General features: G+C 43.5%; 2 protein-coding genes across 3 annotated transcripts in view; one reads left to right on the plus strand and one right to left on the minus strand.

The window, feature by feature from the left end:
• The window catches only part of fntb (farnesyltransferase, CAAX box, subunit beta), a 13,106-nt gene extending 3,303 nt beyond the window's left edge, over positions 1–9,803 (plus strand). The window contains exons 3-12 of the mRNA XM_031861516.1: positions 1,422–1,494; positions 1,845–1,936; positions 3,311–3,457; positions 4,113–4,196; positions 5,411–5,497; positions 5,614–5,743; positions 7,185–7,317; positions 7,832–7,943; positions 8,075–8,189; positions 9,357–9,803. Coding sequence (XP_031717376.1) covers positions 1,422–1,494; positions 1,845–1,936; positions 3,311–3,457; positions 4,113–4,196; positions 5,411–5,497; positions 5,614–5,743; positions 7,185–7,317; positions 7,832–7,943; positions 8,075–8,189; positions 9,357–9,494 — 1,111 coding nt within the window. The 3' untranslated portion in view covers positions 9,495–9,803. The remainder of the gene's footprint in view (positions 1–1,421; positions 1,495–1,844; positions 1,937–3,310; positions 3,458–4,112; positions 4,197–5,410; positions 5,498–5,613; positions 5,744–7,184; positions 7,318–7,831; positions 7,944–8,074; positions 8,190–9,356) is intronic.
• Positions 9,804–11,234: 1,431 nt separating this feature from the next.
• Positions 11,235–13,991, minus strand: part of max (myc associated factor X) — a 9,283-nt gene continuing 6,526 nt past the window's right edge. For both annotated transcript variants that reach the window (XM_031861518.1, XM_031861517.1), the window contains 2 exons: positions 12,600–12,723; positions 11,235–11,752 (listed from right to left, as the gene is read on the minus strand). In XM_031861518.1, coding sequence (XP_031717378.1) covers positions 11,565–11,752; positions 12,600–12,723 — 312 coding nt within the window. In that variant the 3' untranslated portion in view covers positions 11,235–11,564. The remainder of the gene's footprint in view (positions 11,753–12,599; positions 12,724–13,991) is intronic.

Consider the following 13,991-nt stretch of genomic DNA (forward strand, 5'->3'; position numbering starts at 1 on the left):
TGTGTGTGTGTGTGTGTGTGTGTGTGTGTGTGTGTGTGTGTGTGTGTAGCTTTTGCTATGTCCCTCTGTGTTATTACCAAAAGTTACAAAATTGGTTGTAAAAAAACCAGCCAAATATGCCACTAAAACCAGTGTGAGACAGCCGAAAACAACGTGGAATAAAGTTGAGAGGGTTGGACGTATTCATTATTTAGCCTCAGGCAGTATTTGCTCTTTCTCTCTCTCTCTCCTGTTTTAAATGTTAGTTCTGCTGAATTTGAGGGTGAAATTATGGGTTTTAATTTACTCGCACTGCCCCCAACTTTCAAACAGCCGAGTCGAAGCCTCGTCTCTGACGGGCACAGCCGGGGTGGGCGGACTGGCTTTTAGCTGCTAAGCGCCGGTCTTGTTCTCCCTTCCGATTGTTGCAGTGATCGCAGCTATGAATCCCTGGCCAGCGATCTGTGACTAACCCTTTGTAGGTAGAGCGTAATTACAATCGTCCCAGCAAACAGTGCGTGAAAAGGGCAGGCGGTAAATGGGACCGGGTGGGAGGGTCAACTGTCTGACTCACTGACACACATACTGTCAAACACTGGTGTGTTTACAAAGAGCAGCCTGAGAGGTGTTACATTAACGGTAAAAATGTTATTACAATATCAATCAGGGCAGTTTATTACATTACTGGTGCAATATTAGTGAAACTTGTATTACATTTGTAGGAGTCATCACATTTTCAAGAACTGTACATTTACTTATTACATTGTTTTGCTGCTGCAATACTGTTTAAATCAAGTACCAATGCAACATGCCTCAGCATTAGGAGCCCAAGCTAGTTTCCTGTTTCAGTCCCTAGATGGACCTTTATACAAACAACACAAACAATATACAACACGATGTTTCAGTAATGTAATATTCTGCATTACAGTATCTTTGAATTGGGTTTTATGTTCCTTTTTCTTGGTTGTTCCCAATGAGGACAGACCAGAATACTTTCCTGCTGACAAAGTAAAAAGCAGAGGAGCCAAAAGATATAGATCTATAAATACAAGAAATGCTGACACCTACGGAAATGGTTGTATTATTCTGCTTCTCTCAGATTTTATGGAATAGTTTTCAATCTGTGAGTTTTGGTTTAAAAAAATATTCACACAATATAAAAAGGAAAGTCAAAAGCCTTGCATGTGAAGAGAGAAGCGAGCAGAGAGATTACCTGGTGGACAACCGACTGAAAACCATTTTTCATTTTGTGTTATGACTTGAGGTATCACTTGATATTCAAAAATGGCAAAAAAAGAAAGTAAGTATGGCCAAGAACCGCCTCTCTACAAAGGCTGTGAAATGAGTGTTGGCTGTTTCTCAGAGGTCTGTTTCTGACATTTACTTCCAAGCTGCTGCTCTTTTTTTCTAACCGCTGCTTCTGTCCTGTGTTTGGTCTTCAGGCCAATGTTGTTGCGGGAACAACACTACCAATACCTCAAGAAGGGCTTACGGCACCTATCAGATGCTTATGAGGTACGGTATCACACGGGAGTAAACATCTTTCACGGCCATCTAGCAGCCATGTCGGCAATGGAAATTACAATCTGAGTCATTATATTATGTATATATAACAAGAGCACAAAAGACGTCAAACTACTGTATTGTTTTGATCGTAAACGGTGAAAATAAGTGGTGTGATTATTTCTCTGCGTCTTTTGTCGTTTTCCTCCTGAAGGCTGGGCCTCTGCTGCTCTGTTTACTGTCGTCTCCCTCTCTGTCTGACTGATTTCACTATCTCGTGTACTGCTGTAATTGGTCATCTGATGCCCATCTGATCGTGTGTGTGTGTGTGTGTGTCCGTGTGTCCGTGTCCGTCCGGGTAGTGTCTGGATGCTAGCAGACCGTGGCTTTGCTTCTGGATTCTTCACAGTCTGGAGTTACTAGAGGAGCCCATTCCTGCTGCTGTCGCCTCAGAGTGAGTTGCACACGGTACTACACACGGTACTACACACTCTACAACGAGACTCCTACCGAGGGGCACTGCCAGAGACTTTGTATTATTTATTACACAGTTCTCATAATTACTAGAGCAGAGCAAATGTAGCTGCAGCAAAAAATTGCTGATAATTAACTGCAGCAGCTGCACACAAACTGTCTAATTGCAACAATATCTGAAGGTTTATTGTGTAATATAATATAAGTATATATTACAAGTGATGTAATGTGAATTCTCTACCAACATGGGCTTATAAAACACAATGTTTACACCAATCCAAGGGAAGTTAAAGTGAGTTATTTTCCAATATGGCTCCAAGATGTTAAAAGACGTGTTTTCATATTTTTCATACGCCACTAAAGGACATAACTACATCTGATATTATGGAGAAACAGTTTTGTCTTCATTTCAAGGCTCTAAAAAATAAAATATGCCTTTAAAAGGACTTTTTTATCATCATGCCACCAGAAGGATTCATCACAGACGGAGAAGACATTTTTACTAGAATAAAATAAACCCTTAAATGATCATATAATGAGCAGTAGTCAATTTATTTTGTACATTAATATGAGTGACGGTTGTGCTGTTAAATAATTTCTCGCCTTTGTAGTTTCCATAAATATCTGCAAACAATTCATCTTAATTCTCGTCTATAATCAAGCACCCACTTACATCAGTAGTGGTCGTTGATGTGAGAAGGAATTCACGTTTTTCCTCCAATCGTCGTTATTTTGTGACGACGCTATAGGGCAGAACAAGCAGGTGTTATTTCAGACGAGTCTATGCAGCTGTAAATTCAAACGGTGTTGCTTTTATTGTCGTCTGATTTTAAATTACTGCCAGTCGGAATTAACACTCGGCAAACCCTCGTAGCGAGTGGCGATGCCGGGCTGCCAACCCGCACACTCATTATTACCGCGAGGTCGTGCCAACACACCGGCTGGCACTGCCCAGCGCCAATGTAACGTCCTCGTTCTCTCTCTCTCCGTCTCTCTCTGTCACACACACACACACACACACACACACACACAGGATTCATAACAATGTAACCTACAGCAGATTGCTGTCTCTGTCCCATGAAATGTTCACTGTTCTCGGGTCAGTGTTGGCAAAGGGTTAATGTTGGCTTTTCCTTCCAGCGCAGTTCTCGTGGATCGAAACCGTTGTGTTTTAATGTGTGACAAAAAAATTCATAATTAAATATGCAAGAAGCACATCCTCTGTTATTTGATATTTAAATACATGTAGTACAGTGACATCCAACTGTCCATTACGGTGTCTGTCTGTCTGTCTGTCTGTCTGTAGGATTTAAACAACTCTTGGTCTTTAACTTCTTGGTCTTCTTCTCTCCAGCGTGTGTCAGTTTCTGGCTCGCTGTCAGAGCGCTACTGGCGGTTTCTCCGGAGGACCGGGACAACACGCCCACCTCGCGCCCACCTACGCTGCCGTCAACGCCCTCTGCATCATCGGCACAGAGGAGGCCTTTAATATTATAGACAGGTACGGCGTCCCCCACCACAACATTATAGAACTCAGAAAAGCTTCAAAGAGTCTGGCTAATAGTTAGGTGATTGTTTTGTTATAAGACTCCTTCATACTTAGGTGTCGGGATGCTTCCTATTTTTTATTTCTGGCTGATAAAATAATAACAGTTCAGCAGCTTTAATGTAGAGTTTACAATACTTATTTTTCTCACAAAAAAATCCCACTTCACATGCCAAGATCAGCAGTTTTTCATGGTGACTTTGTACACAATACACAAAACACTGTTTTATATCAAATCAGCTGAAGGGTTTCACAATCAGTCTGAATGAAAGGGCTTGAGATTATAATTAAATAATAATTGAACACTACTTAGTTGTATTATTAAGTGTAATGATATTCACATTTCAATCAGTGGCTGTATAATGTTTGCCTTTAAATACTATTCAGTGTAATTTAATTGTTACTATTATTACAGACTTATCTTCTATTTAACCAATAGCTATTACAAGAGCATGTAGAAGTTGTGTTTACATTTTGACGGGTGAAGCTGCTACGCTTTATGAAAATGTGCAGTATTTACAATGTCCCCTCCCCCCCTTTGATGTTTCTCTCGCCTCCCCTCTATCTCCCCCTCCTGCTCTTCGTGTCTTCATACATCGGCCGTCTCCAGGGAGAAGCTGTTAGAATTCCTGATGTCGGTGAAGCAGCCAGATGGCTCGTTTGTGATGCACGTCGGAGGAGAGGTGGATGTCAGGTGAGATGGCGCTACCTCCTCCACCCTCTTGTTTCCTTTTGTTTGTTTCCGCACCACACAGGAAGATCCATACATCACCAAAGTCTCCGTCACAGTTAGGAGCACGTTCGGTATCCACAATGTTATTCCTCCTTGAGTGTTTGCCGAAGAAGTAGGACATTCTTTTAAAAGAATGTCTCTTTTTTTATCTCCCTTTGCTTTGTGTTTTTTGTGCTTTCTGTTCCTCTTTGTTGCTAAAAAGAGGAGAAATACCCACAGCTCTCTTGTGTAAGAGTGGATTTATGTTATGTCTGTCTCTGTGTGTGTGTCTCTTTGAATCTGCTCTGTGTGGCGGTGGATTTTTTTAATAAGCAGCTTTGAGGTTTCGTCCTCCGTTTCAACAGAGAACTTCAAAAGCCAAAGTTACTGTTTCACTCTGTTATCTGCTGCCAACCAGTTAATGCTCTGCTGTCATTCTGTATTATTGAAACTCTTTTCCTCTCTGACGGGTTTGCTCATCTGTCGCTGTCCTGTTAAAAAAAAAAAACGTATGAACGAACAGCCTTGTTTTAGCAGGATTTGCTCAGACCCTCTTAACATTTAAGGACAGGTCCGGTGATATTCAATGTCTTCTCTATTGTCAACAAATCCCATGAAATACCAAAACCAGCAATGAATTAATCAGACTAACAAGTATCGTCTGAGATAAGATGACACAAGTGTACATTTCTTTTCATGGCCCTGAATGTGTCCTGCTAGCTAAGTCTGATACTCGGCTAAAATGACCAGTGTCTTTTATTTTGAAAGAACTCCACACCTGTATTCCTGATCTCTGGAGAGAAGCTCCATGTCGCTTCACTGAGCACGCTCAGAGGTGTGTTTCCAGGTTACCACCGGTCATGCACGCAGGAATAAGCCGTCAGTCTTTGGACAGACAGACAGACGAGACGTGTTGGGTAAACTCAGTCGTTTCTGGAGTCTTATAATAATAATAATAATAATAATAATAATAATAATAATAATAATAAAAAAAAAAAAAGATATAAGTTAAAAGGCCAGGATGACAGATTACACACACGTAAAAAAGCTGTTTGTATTCGGCCTGCTGGCAGTCTAAAAATAACAAGATGTGGATGATAATGTGTAAGTGTAGGAAGAGCAGACTTCCTGCTCACCCACATCTCTCTCTCTCTCTCTCTTGATCCATATCGGCCTGTGTTTTTCCCGTCTTATAGGAGTGCTTATTGTGCAGCTTCCGTAGCGTCGCTCACAAACATCCTCATTCCCAAACTGTTTGAGGACACGCCCAACTGGATCCTCAGGTACAGCCCACCACAGCGGCTCTATTGTTGAATTATCAAAGAGCCATTTTTGTACCTCCATAAACCGGGGAATGTGTGTTTTTTTCACCGTGTGTTTCGCTTCCTTTGCCCTCCAGTTGTCAGAACTGGGAAGGAGGTCTGAGCGGAGTGCCGGGTCTGGAGGCCCACGGCGGCTACACCTTCTGTGGCACGGCTGCACTCGTCATCCTGGGCAAAGAGCACATGCTGGACCTCAAAGCGTTGCTGGTGAGGAGCTCCCATCACCTTTTGGGCCCATTTTCTTGCTGATTCAACAAAAAAAAACAAATAAGTATTGAAACAGCATCAAACAGGATGACCTGAGGGGCTGCTGGGCTCGAGTCCTACAGACGCACAGAAACGGACACTATCGAAATAAGATGGATGTGCTGAAGCAATATCCCGTCTGCAGGCTGCTCAAGCAGATAACACACAGCTGTGATTAAATAAGAATACAATGTTATAACCCAGAGGAGGTTTCAGTAGGTAAACAGCTGGTATTTATTTGGTATTTATTTTTGTTTATTTAGAAAAGAGTTTGTCCCGCATCTTAGAGACAACATCTCCTGTCTTGCAGAACCTTTTAGAGATGTAGCTGTAGGCGTTATTGTTTTTCTTTTTTGTTTATGTTGCCGCCAGGCTCTTGGCACATTTGAGGTCAAATTTCCATCGGGACACTGTGTTGATCCCTTCAGGGAAATTCTCTCTCGTCATGTGCCGGCTTCCAGAGAAGTAAGAGGGCAGAACCGCAGCCCTGGAGCTTTAGTTTGGGCAGAGAGTCGTGTGCAGCAGGCCACATGCCTAATGACGGAGGGTTAAAGAGTTTCTGTCTCTTATTGAACAGCTTGTGTTGGCTGCTTTGGCTTCTTTTTAGTCATCGTCCAGGAACACTTTTGTAGGATTTAGGGGGATTCATAGAGAATATAAAGCTCATAACTACGTTTTCTTCACCTGAAACTAAGAGTCGTTGTGTTTTCGTTGCTTCAAAATGAGCCGTTTATATCTTCATCATTCAGTCAGATTGTTGCGATCTGCGATCTCACCGCTAGACGGCAGTGAAGTCTACACGCTGGTCCTTTTAAAACTTTAAATATACATGTCGGTATTTATATATGTTCACATGTCGGTGTGTTCAAATGTCGCAAATGTCGCTGTGAGCTCGTTCTTCAAACGAGCTCACAGCGAGAGAATTTAATTTATGTTCAAAAACTCTGTAAATGACGACGCGAACGCCCCGCTTTTATTAAACACACGCCCGGTGCTTCATTCAAAATATGAGAAATTTGCACAATATTACAGTACATGTCGCCTGTCGGGTACAGAGAGGAAAAAAGGGAAGCAGCATAGTTCCCACAGCGCAGCCGGGCCAATGAGTGATCGGCCCGTCTATTCGAATCAAGTAGACACGGCACTAAACTCAGCATGAAGCGTTTATGGTGTAGATTACTGCTGGGGGATCAAATGCCTTTTTTAAAAGCTAGAACATTCAGATATTTACATGTTACAGCTGAATAACTAGTGAAGTTGAAAGGGTATTCATTCCTATGTGGTTCACACTGCGCGAGAAAAAGGGAACGGGTGAACTGAAAGACATTGACGGGTAATTCTAACATCCTGAAAGATTGTTTGAAGTGTGTGTGTGTGTGTGTTTGTCGCGTGTGCTCCTCAGCGGTGGGTGGTCGGCAGACAGATGCGATTCGAAGGAGGCTTCCAGGGCCGCTGTAATAAACTGGTGGACGGCTGCTACTCTTTCTGGCAGGCTGGACTCCTGCCGCTACTCCACAGAGCCTTATTCAAAGAAGGTACCGTGTCTCTGGTCATAGCAAAGTCTGAACACACACGGACCGGACTCTAGAAATGGTATAGCTACAAATGTGACCCTTTCTTATTAAAAAATAAGTGGAAAATAAACGGATTTCTCTCCTGAGAGTCAACTCAATATCAATTGTGTTTTTTCACCACTAACATTGCCACCACAGAATCAATACACAATAAACCAAGAGAACCTCCTTATGCCGGTGTTAAGTGTCGTGTACACACGGAGGCCTCCCGTTAAGGGGATTAAGAGTGCTTCTCTCTTTGCCGACTTGAGTTTACTGTTGCTACACTGAACCGATGGCGAGGTAAATATGGGCTGCTCATTTCCAGTTTGACCAGTTTCTGCTCCCAAAAAAAGATACCGATCATCACATTTTACGGTCTTCTTGTAGCAAGCACTGCTCAGAAAGTGCATCGTACAGTAGAAGATACGTGTGCCGTGTTTGTGGGCATCACAGTGACAGGAGTTTTGCGTCTGGCTGAATTGTGTTTGTGCAGGAGAATCGGAGCTGAGTCGGCAGAGGTGGATGTTCGAGCAGCAGGCCTTGCAGGAGTACCTCCTCCTGTGCTGTCAGAACCCAACAGGGGGCCTTCTGGATAAGCCTGGCAAGTCAGTACAGCACCATCTGGACACACACACACTAAGGGCTGGTGGCAGCTGTCCACAATGTGATTCACATTTTGTTCTTTACTCACGCACATCCTTTTACACTGTCCGGCATTGTGTCTCCATGTGTCCAGATCCAGAGACTTCTACCACACGTGTTACTGCCTGAGCGGCCTCTCCATAGCGCAGCACTTTGGAAACGTGGACCTCCATCATGAGATGATCCTCGGCAGGGAGGAGAACAGATTGGTGAGACTGCAGCGTGGCTGGGGGGGACGGGGGGACGCCTCAACCAGGGGAATTCATCCAGAAGTGGATTATTCACTATCGGGGATGGATGTGTTGCTATTTTATATAGAAATGGATCATGTTGGAATCATGTGGTGATTGTAGAACCGTTAGGCTGACTTTCTTTTTGCAGAGTTCTTCTTTCAAAAAAGTGTTTACGTTGATCTACACCAGGAAAGGTGATAAAAACGTATCTGTAGTGTCCCAAAATACATAGACTTCTTTATTACCAAACAGCTTGATGTGATCAGTTGTGAAGATTTAATGGTTGCAATAAGAGTCTAATCTGCCTTAAAATATAAAGAAATTATTCCAAATTGAATTAACTCGACACATTTTTAAAAAGTCTCAGCTGCTCACCTTGCCTCTAATTCACCCTTTTAGTTTCTCACCGTGTTGTACAAATTTTGTTCTTTAATCTGCCATTTATTCGTGGTATGCAAATGCATTTATTCAAAATGGATTTAGTCAAGAGAGCGCGACATGGTTCCTCATTATGCAGCTTTGAATGCACGCCTTTCATTTTCAGTGTGCGACGGTCTGTGGCTTCACTTCCTGATCGGGGTACACTGTTATGCAAATGAGAAAGGTGAAGCAATGATGTTGTTGGTTGTAAGAGGGCTTGTGGTTTCACTTTAAGATGTCAGTGGTGTTGGTTTCATGTTTCCTGTTGAAACCCCCCCCCAGACATACATATATCTCTTTGGATTATAATACAGAATCCAGGAGTCAACCAGTAATGGTAGTGGGTTTATCACATATTTAGTAGAAGTGTGAGCATTATTATCTTCTCTTTTCTTTGACTGTGTTGCAATGTTGTGTCCCCTTACCAAACTATAAATACAGTGCAGCGTTAAAAGAAATTGATTCTTCTTTGGCAGACTAGTTTCATTCTGAAGAAGTCAATGAAACGTCTCCCTGGACGGTGAACAGTTTACACTCTACTCTAATTAAAGACGCACATTGTAAGTAATACTGAAACTGTAATTACACCCGAGCCTGATTAGATAAAGCTGCTGGAAAATTAGGCCACTTTTGAGCCAAGAACCAGATCATGAATAGGAGGAAATGGAAGGCTTAGAATAAAACCTTATGGTACAGCATGAGTTTTATTTTGTCGTCTCGTAGGCTCCAACTCATCCAGTTTACAACATTTGTCCGGAGAAGGTGGCCAAGGCCCTGCAGCACTTTCACCGGCTGCCTGTCCCCGACGACGGAGTGTCGGACCCCGCCGCCGCCTCCAGATCACGTGACCGTCAGTCCTAGTTAGTCGTCAGCGGAGACGTCTCTGCGTGTGAAGCGGCTAACGGACTCAAACCATCAAACAGCAGGCGGGGCTCACGTAGACAAGCCCCCAAAGACCTTGAGACGGTCGACCGTCAGTAGAAATGAGGGCTGGACTTTAGGAGTTTTCCTGAGTAAAAGGTCAACAGTTGTGTGTGTGTGTGTGTGTGTGTGTGGGCAGTTTAGCATTTAGCTGGATTTTTGCTTGCGATGCCGAATGTTTTCATTGCCTGAAAATAAAAGTGAAACGTTCAGTTTGACCTCAGTTAATAAACCTTTGTATAGAATTTCCATGGTGTTATAAAATGCTTTACGACTTAACGGTCGACTGTTAACGAGAACAATCTATTTAAATCTTTTGAAAAAACGTAACTGACTCCAGTGTTTTAAGCATCAGTATATTTAAATTTCATTATTCTTAGTTCAACAAAATAAGACTCCACTAGATCCTTTTATTTTCCTTAAGTGAACCGTGCGAATGTTTGTTTTTGCTTGGAAATTTTCCGTCAAACTTCCCAATATTTTGACTTATGTTTTCGACAGTTTGGTTAAAAGCAGCCGTTGGTTTCCAGACGAGTGGCTATTGGGGGAACTGCTCCATTTAAATCAAACGTGCTGAATAAAACAAACATTTGAGTCTTTGAGGTCAGTGCGGGCTGTTAGAGGGAAACACAATCTCTAAATAACCACAAGGAGCACGTTAAAGGATAAAATAGTTTATTTTATAGTCTCATAGTAAAGGTAGGCCTCAACTTGCAAGACAATTGTTGGCAGTATGTACAACATACTTTGTAATTTCCATGGAATGGAATCTGACAAACAGAACTATTACACTAATTATATCCTCAAATAGAAATAAAATGGAAACCATATTCCTAGACACGCAAAATGCTTCCTTTTTTTTCCTTGGGGGGGCAGGGGGGGAGATTCAGCAACATTGATTTTTACCGTGTAAAGCACAACACATCGACGGGGAACTACTGATTCCTTGCACTGCAAACGACGGGAGCTACCTTTTGACATTCAATACCTATTTCATACCCTTAAGGAAAACTATGTGACAAATTGGCATTTCTCCATGACTTGTGAGATTACTACAAAATGCATAACATACTTGAAAACATCCAATCAATGCTGTTATAATATATAAAACGAGATGCCTAATGTATTCAGCCACCTAAAGTCATTCACTACTTCAAGCTAGAGGACAATACGGTACAAGTTTAGGAATATTCTCCTTCAAAACATCAATTTCAACAAAGGAGTCCTGTTTTGTTTTTTTTAAATCTTGTGATCACAACGTGTCGGGCAGAAAACATCTGCGATCCAGTGGGCCTGAGGTGGGTATCACTTTAACGTTCGCTTCAGAGCGTCTTCACATTCTTTAGTGGAAAAAAAGTAAGCTATAAATGTTTGACTTTAGTATTTTAAATAGGTAAACTTCTCCGGGACGATTTATCTAGGTGTGTGTAAATTCTAAACTGATTTTTTTTAATCAAGAACAAAATAAACAAAAAATAAAACCCAAAATATATAATATAGCAATGCTTGGAGTACGCCAGGAGCGCCCTCCCCCCAAAAAAACAACCCGGGGAGGAGGAGCTTTATTGAGGGTACAAAAAAAACGCATCACGTCCTTAAGTAGCCAAGCTGCCTCTTTTTGGGTTTGGGATTGTAGATGGGGGGGGGAATACCATTGACGGAGAACCAAAGAAAAGAGGTGGGGGGGGAGAGAAAAACCTGAAGCTCTCTACGTGGGTTGAAGCAGTCATCTTCCTCCCTCCTGTTCTTGGAGATCGGGTGGAACGGGAGACAATTGTGGCAGCGGTGTCGGGAGGTTAGCAGGGTCATGAGTCTCCGGTGTGAGCCCACCCACATGAGGAGGAGGGAGGACGGGGAGGGAGGCTGGAGGTGGTTGTTGATGGCATGAGAGGGGAGGGAGGAGGGGTAGATGAGCCTCGAGAGCTTTTGAAGGCTGCGTTTCCTCTCGTCGCCCCTCCTTCGTGCCCCGCCTCCTCCGACCGTGACCAGGTGTCAACTGCCCCGCCCCTTCTAGCTGGCCTCCACGCGCAGCTTCTTCCTGTTGGGCGGCTCCTCGGCCTCCGACTCGGAGCTCGAGTCAGAGCCTCCGTCGAACGCCGACACGGCGCTGCCTTTGGGGTTGGTGTACAGGCTGCTGTCAGACGAGGAGTAGCTGGCCTGGAGCTGGGCGGAGCCTTTCACCTTCTCCAGAGCGCGGACTGCAGGGACACACAAGAACCCACGGGGGGATTTCAAAATGAGCCGGTGACGAAATGCAGATAATCTGGGAATCCAAAATGGACATTAGGCGTGTTGCCCCATCTATTTGCAGAAACCTCCGTGGAGATTCTCTCTTCACGTCCACAACAATAAACTACTACTCGCTAAAAACAGTCCCGTCTAATGCGTGCGGTTGAATTGAGCTTTTAAGTCGTGCCCCATCTTATCTTTTCCTCATAGTTGGTTTCTATTATTTATTTACCTTACATATGTTCCTCGGCTTAATGCACATCGACTGCTGTACTCGTTAATAAACAATAATGCTTAATTAGCATTCAACTACAACATAAAATTATATATATATTTATCAAACCGTTTTTTGAAGAGTAAAAACAATAGGCCAGGCTGGTTAGGCTTTAATTCAGTCCTGCATGCATCTCTGTCAACGTTTAAGAGAAAACCAGTTCTAGAAGCTCTGCTAAGCGAAGGAGAGGCTACACTTCAGCTTTGTCTCATGTTGTGGCGGCACAAACAACTTGGATGTTGAGATCGTGATGCATGTTCGCAAACCAGCCACCCGCATGCTCTTTTATCACTACAATCACGACAACAAACTAAAACAGACACGGCAGTGAAGCATTTCTATTCCCTCCTCGCCGGCAGGAGGAGGGTCAAATTTGATTTGCTAAAACTCAAAAACCTCTTCTGATGAGGTCATCAGAGTCCCTAACGGCAGGCTACAAATATTGAATCCTCACATCTGCCACACGCTAGCGCAGACGTTCTGCAAACAAAACGTGTGGTATCAGTCTAAACCTAAACTGAAGAACAGAGAGACTTGGTTACCTTGCTGCTCCAGGAGAGCGTTCTGCCTCTTCAGGTCGTCGATGTCCTGCTGGTGCGTGTGATTTTTTCGCCTCATGTACTGGATGTACTCTGTCGCTTTGTCTAGGATCTGAGCTCGAGACGCCTGTTCGGCAGACAGCGGTTAGTGACACGTGCAAAAATGTATGCAGCGACACACGTATACACAGTTCTCATCACGCATCTTTCATAGACATTCATGCTCCTATCGTTAATCTGCAGACTGGAACAGCTGGAGAAGAAATGTTACACGTCACACTGAAGCACTCCTGCAGCCGGTTAACTAGCGGCAGATCACTTCTCATTTTCTATTAATGCCAATGTGCTAGAAAGCTGCCCTCGTGTCCATGAGCTATTTGTGTTGGACATTGGTTGACTTAATACCAGCAGCAGTACTCATCAGTGCTGGGTACCATCTCATCTTCTAAAACAAAGTCCACCTCCTGCCATGTCATAAAGATAGATTTAAAAAATAGTCAACTTTCCCAATATAAGAAGAGCAGAGACGTTAATCTGACGATTACTTTCTCAATGAATCGCTCTGTAAAATACCAAAAAATTCTAATTAGGGAGGAAGGAAAGACTTCCCATATTCTAAAAACCTTTGATCCAATCTCCGTCACACTTCGTGGGTGCATTGCTGGTGACCAAAGGGAGCGCCGTGTCAATTTGGGTTCAATTTGGAAACGCGGCACATTCAACATTAATAACCTTTTAATTACAAGAAAACAAACAGAGCTCTGTGCAGGAGAGGGGGCGGAGCTTCTGGGCTCTGACCAGACATGGAACTCCAGCCTTATTTTAAGCTCACTGCTTCAGACATGTTTGAGTCTGTGTAAGTATTGAGGTTTGGTACCCGACCCTAATATTCTCTCCTCATTCTGTTTCCTAAACTACACTAGAGCTGTTATAGCAGTGTGGTCACGCAGTGTGGTCAAGCGCCGAGGCAGCTGTAACCCAACACTTCCTACCAATGATCAGCAAACATCCCTCACGTCATCTCTTAAACCCCCCCCCCCCCCCACACACACACACACACACACACACTGAGTCAGAGTCATGAGCTGCTCTTTTAGGGGAAAATAACACAGCGTGTGCCCAGTTACTGAACCAGCTCTCCAAAACGCTCTCAATGTCAGGAAGAGAGCAACTAAATGTCCTCATAAGAACTTCCTGCTGGTCCAAGTATTCAGACTGTCTTGCTGCTGCCAGTCTGCACTCGTCCACCATCTTTCCTCCTCCCAGTCCCTTCAACCATTTCTCTCACACACACACACACACACACACACACACACACACACACACACACACACACACACACACACACACACACACACACACACACACACACACACACACACACACACACACACA

The sequence above is a fragment of the Anarrhichthys ocellatus genome, unplaced genomic scaffold (assembly GCF_004355925.1).
Source record: "Anarrhichthys ocellatus isolate YVR2014 unplaced genomic scaffold, GSC_Weel_1.0 scaffold25, whole genome shotgun sequence".
Taxonomy (NCBI): domain Eukaryota; kingdom Metazoa; phylum Chordata; class Actinopteri; order Perciformes; family Anarhichadidae; genus Anarrhichthys; species Anarrhichthys ocellatus.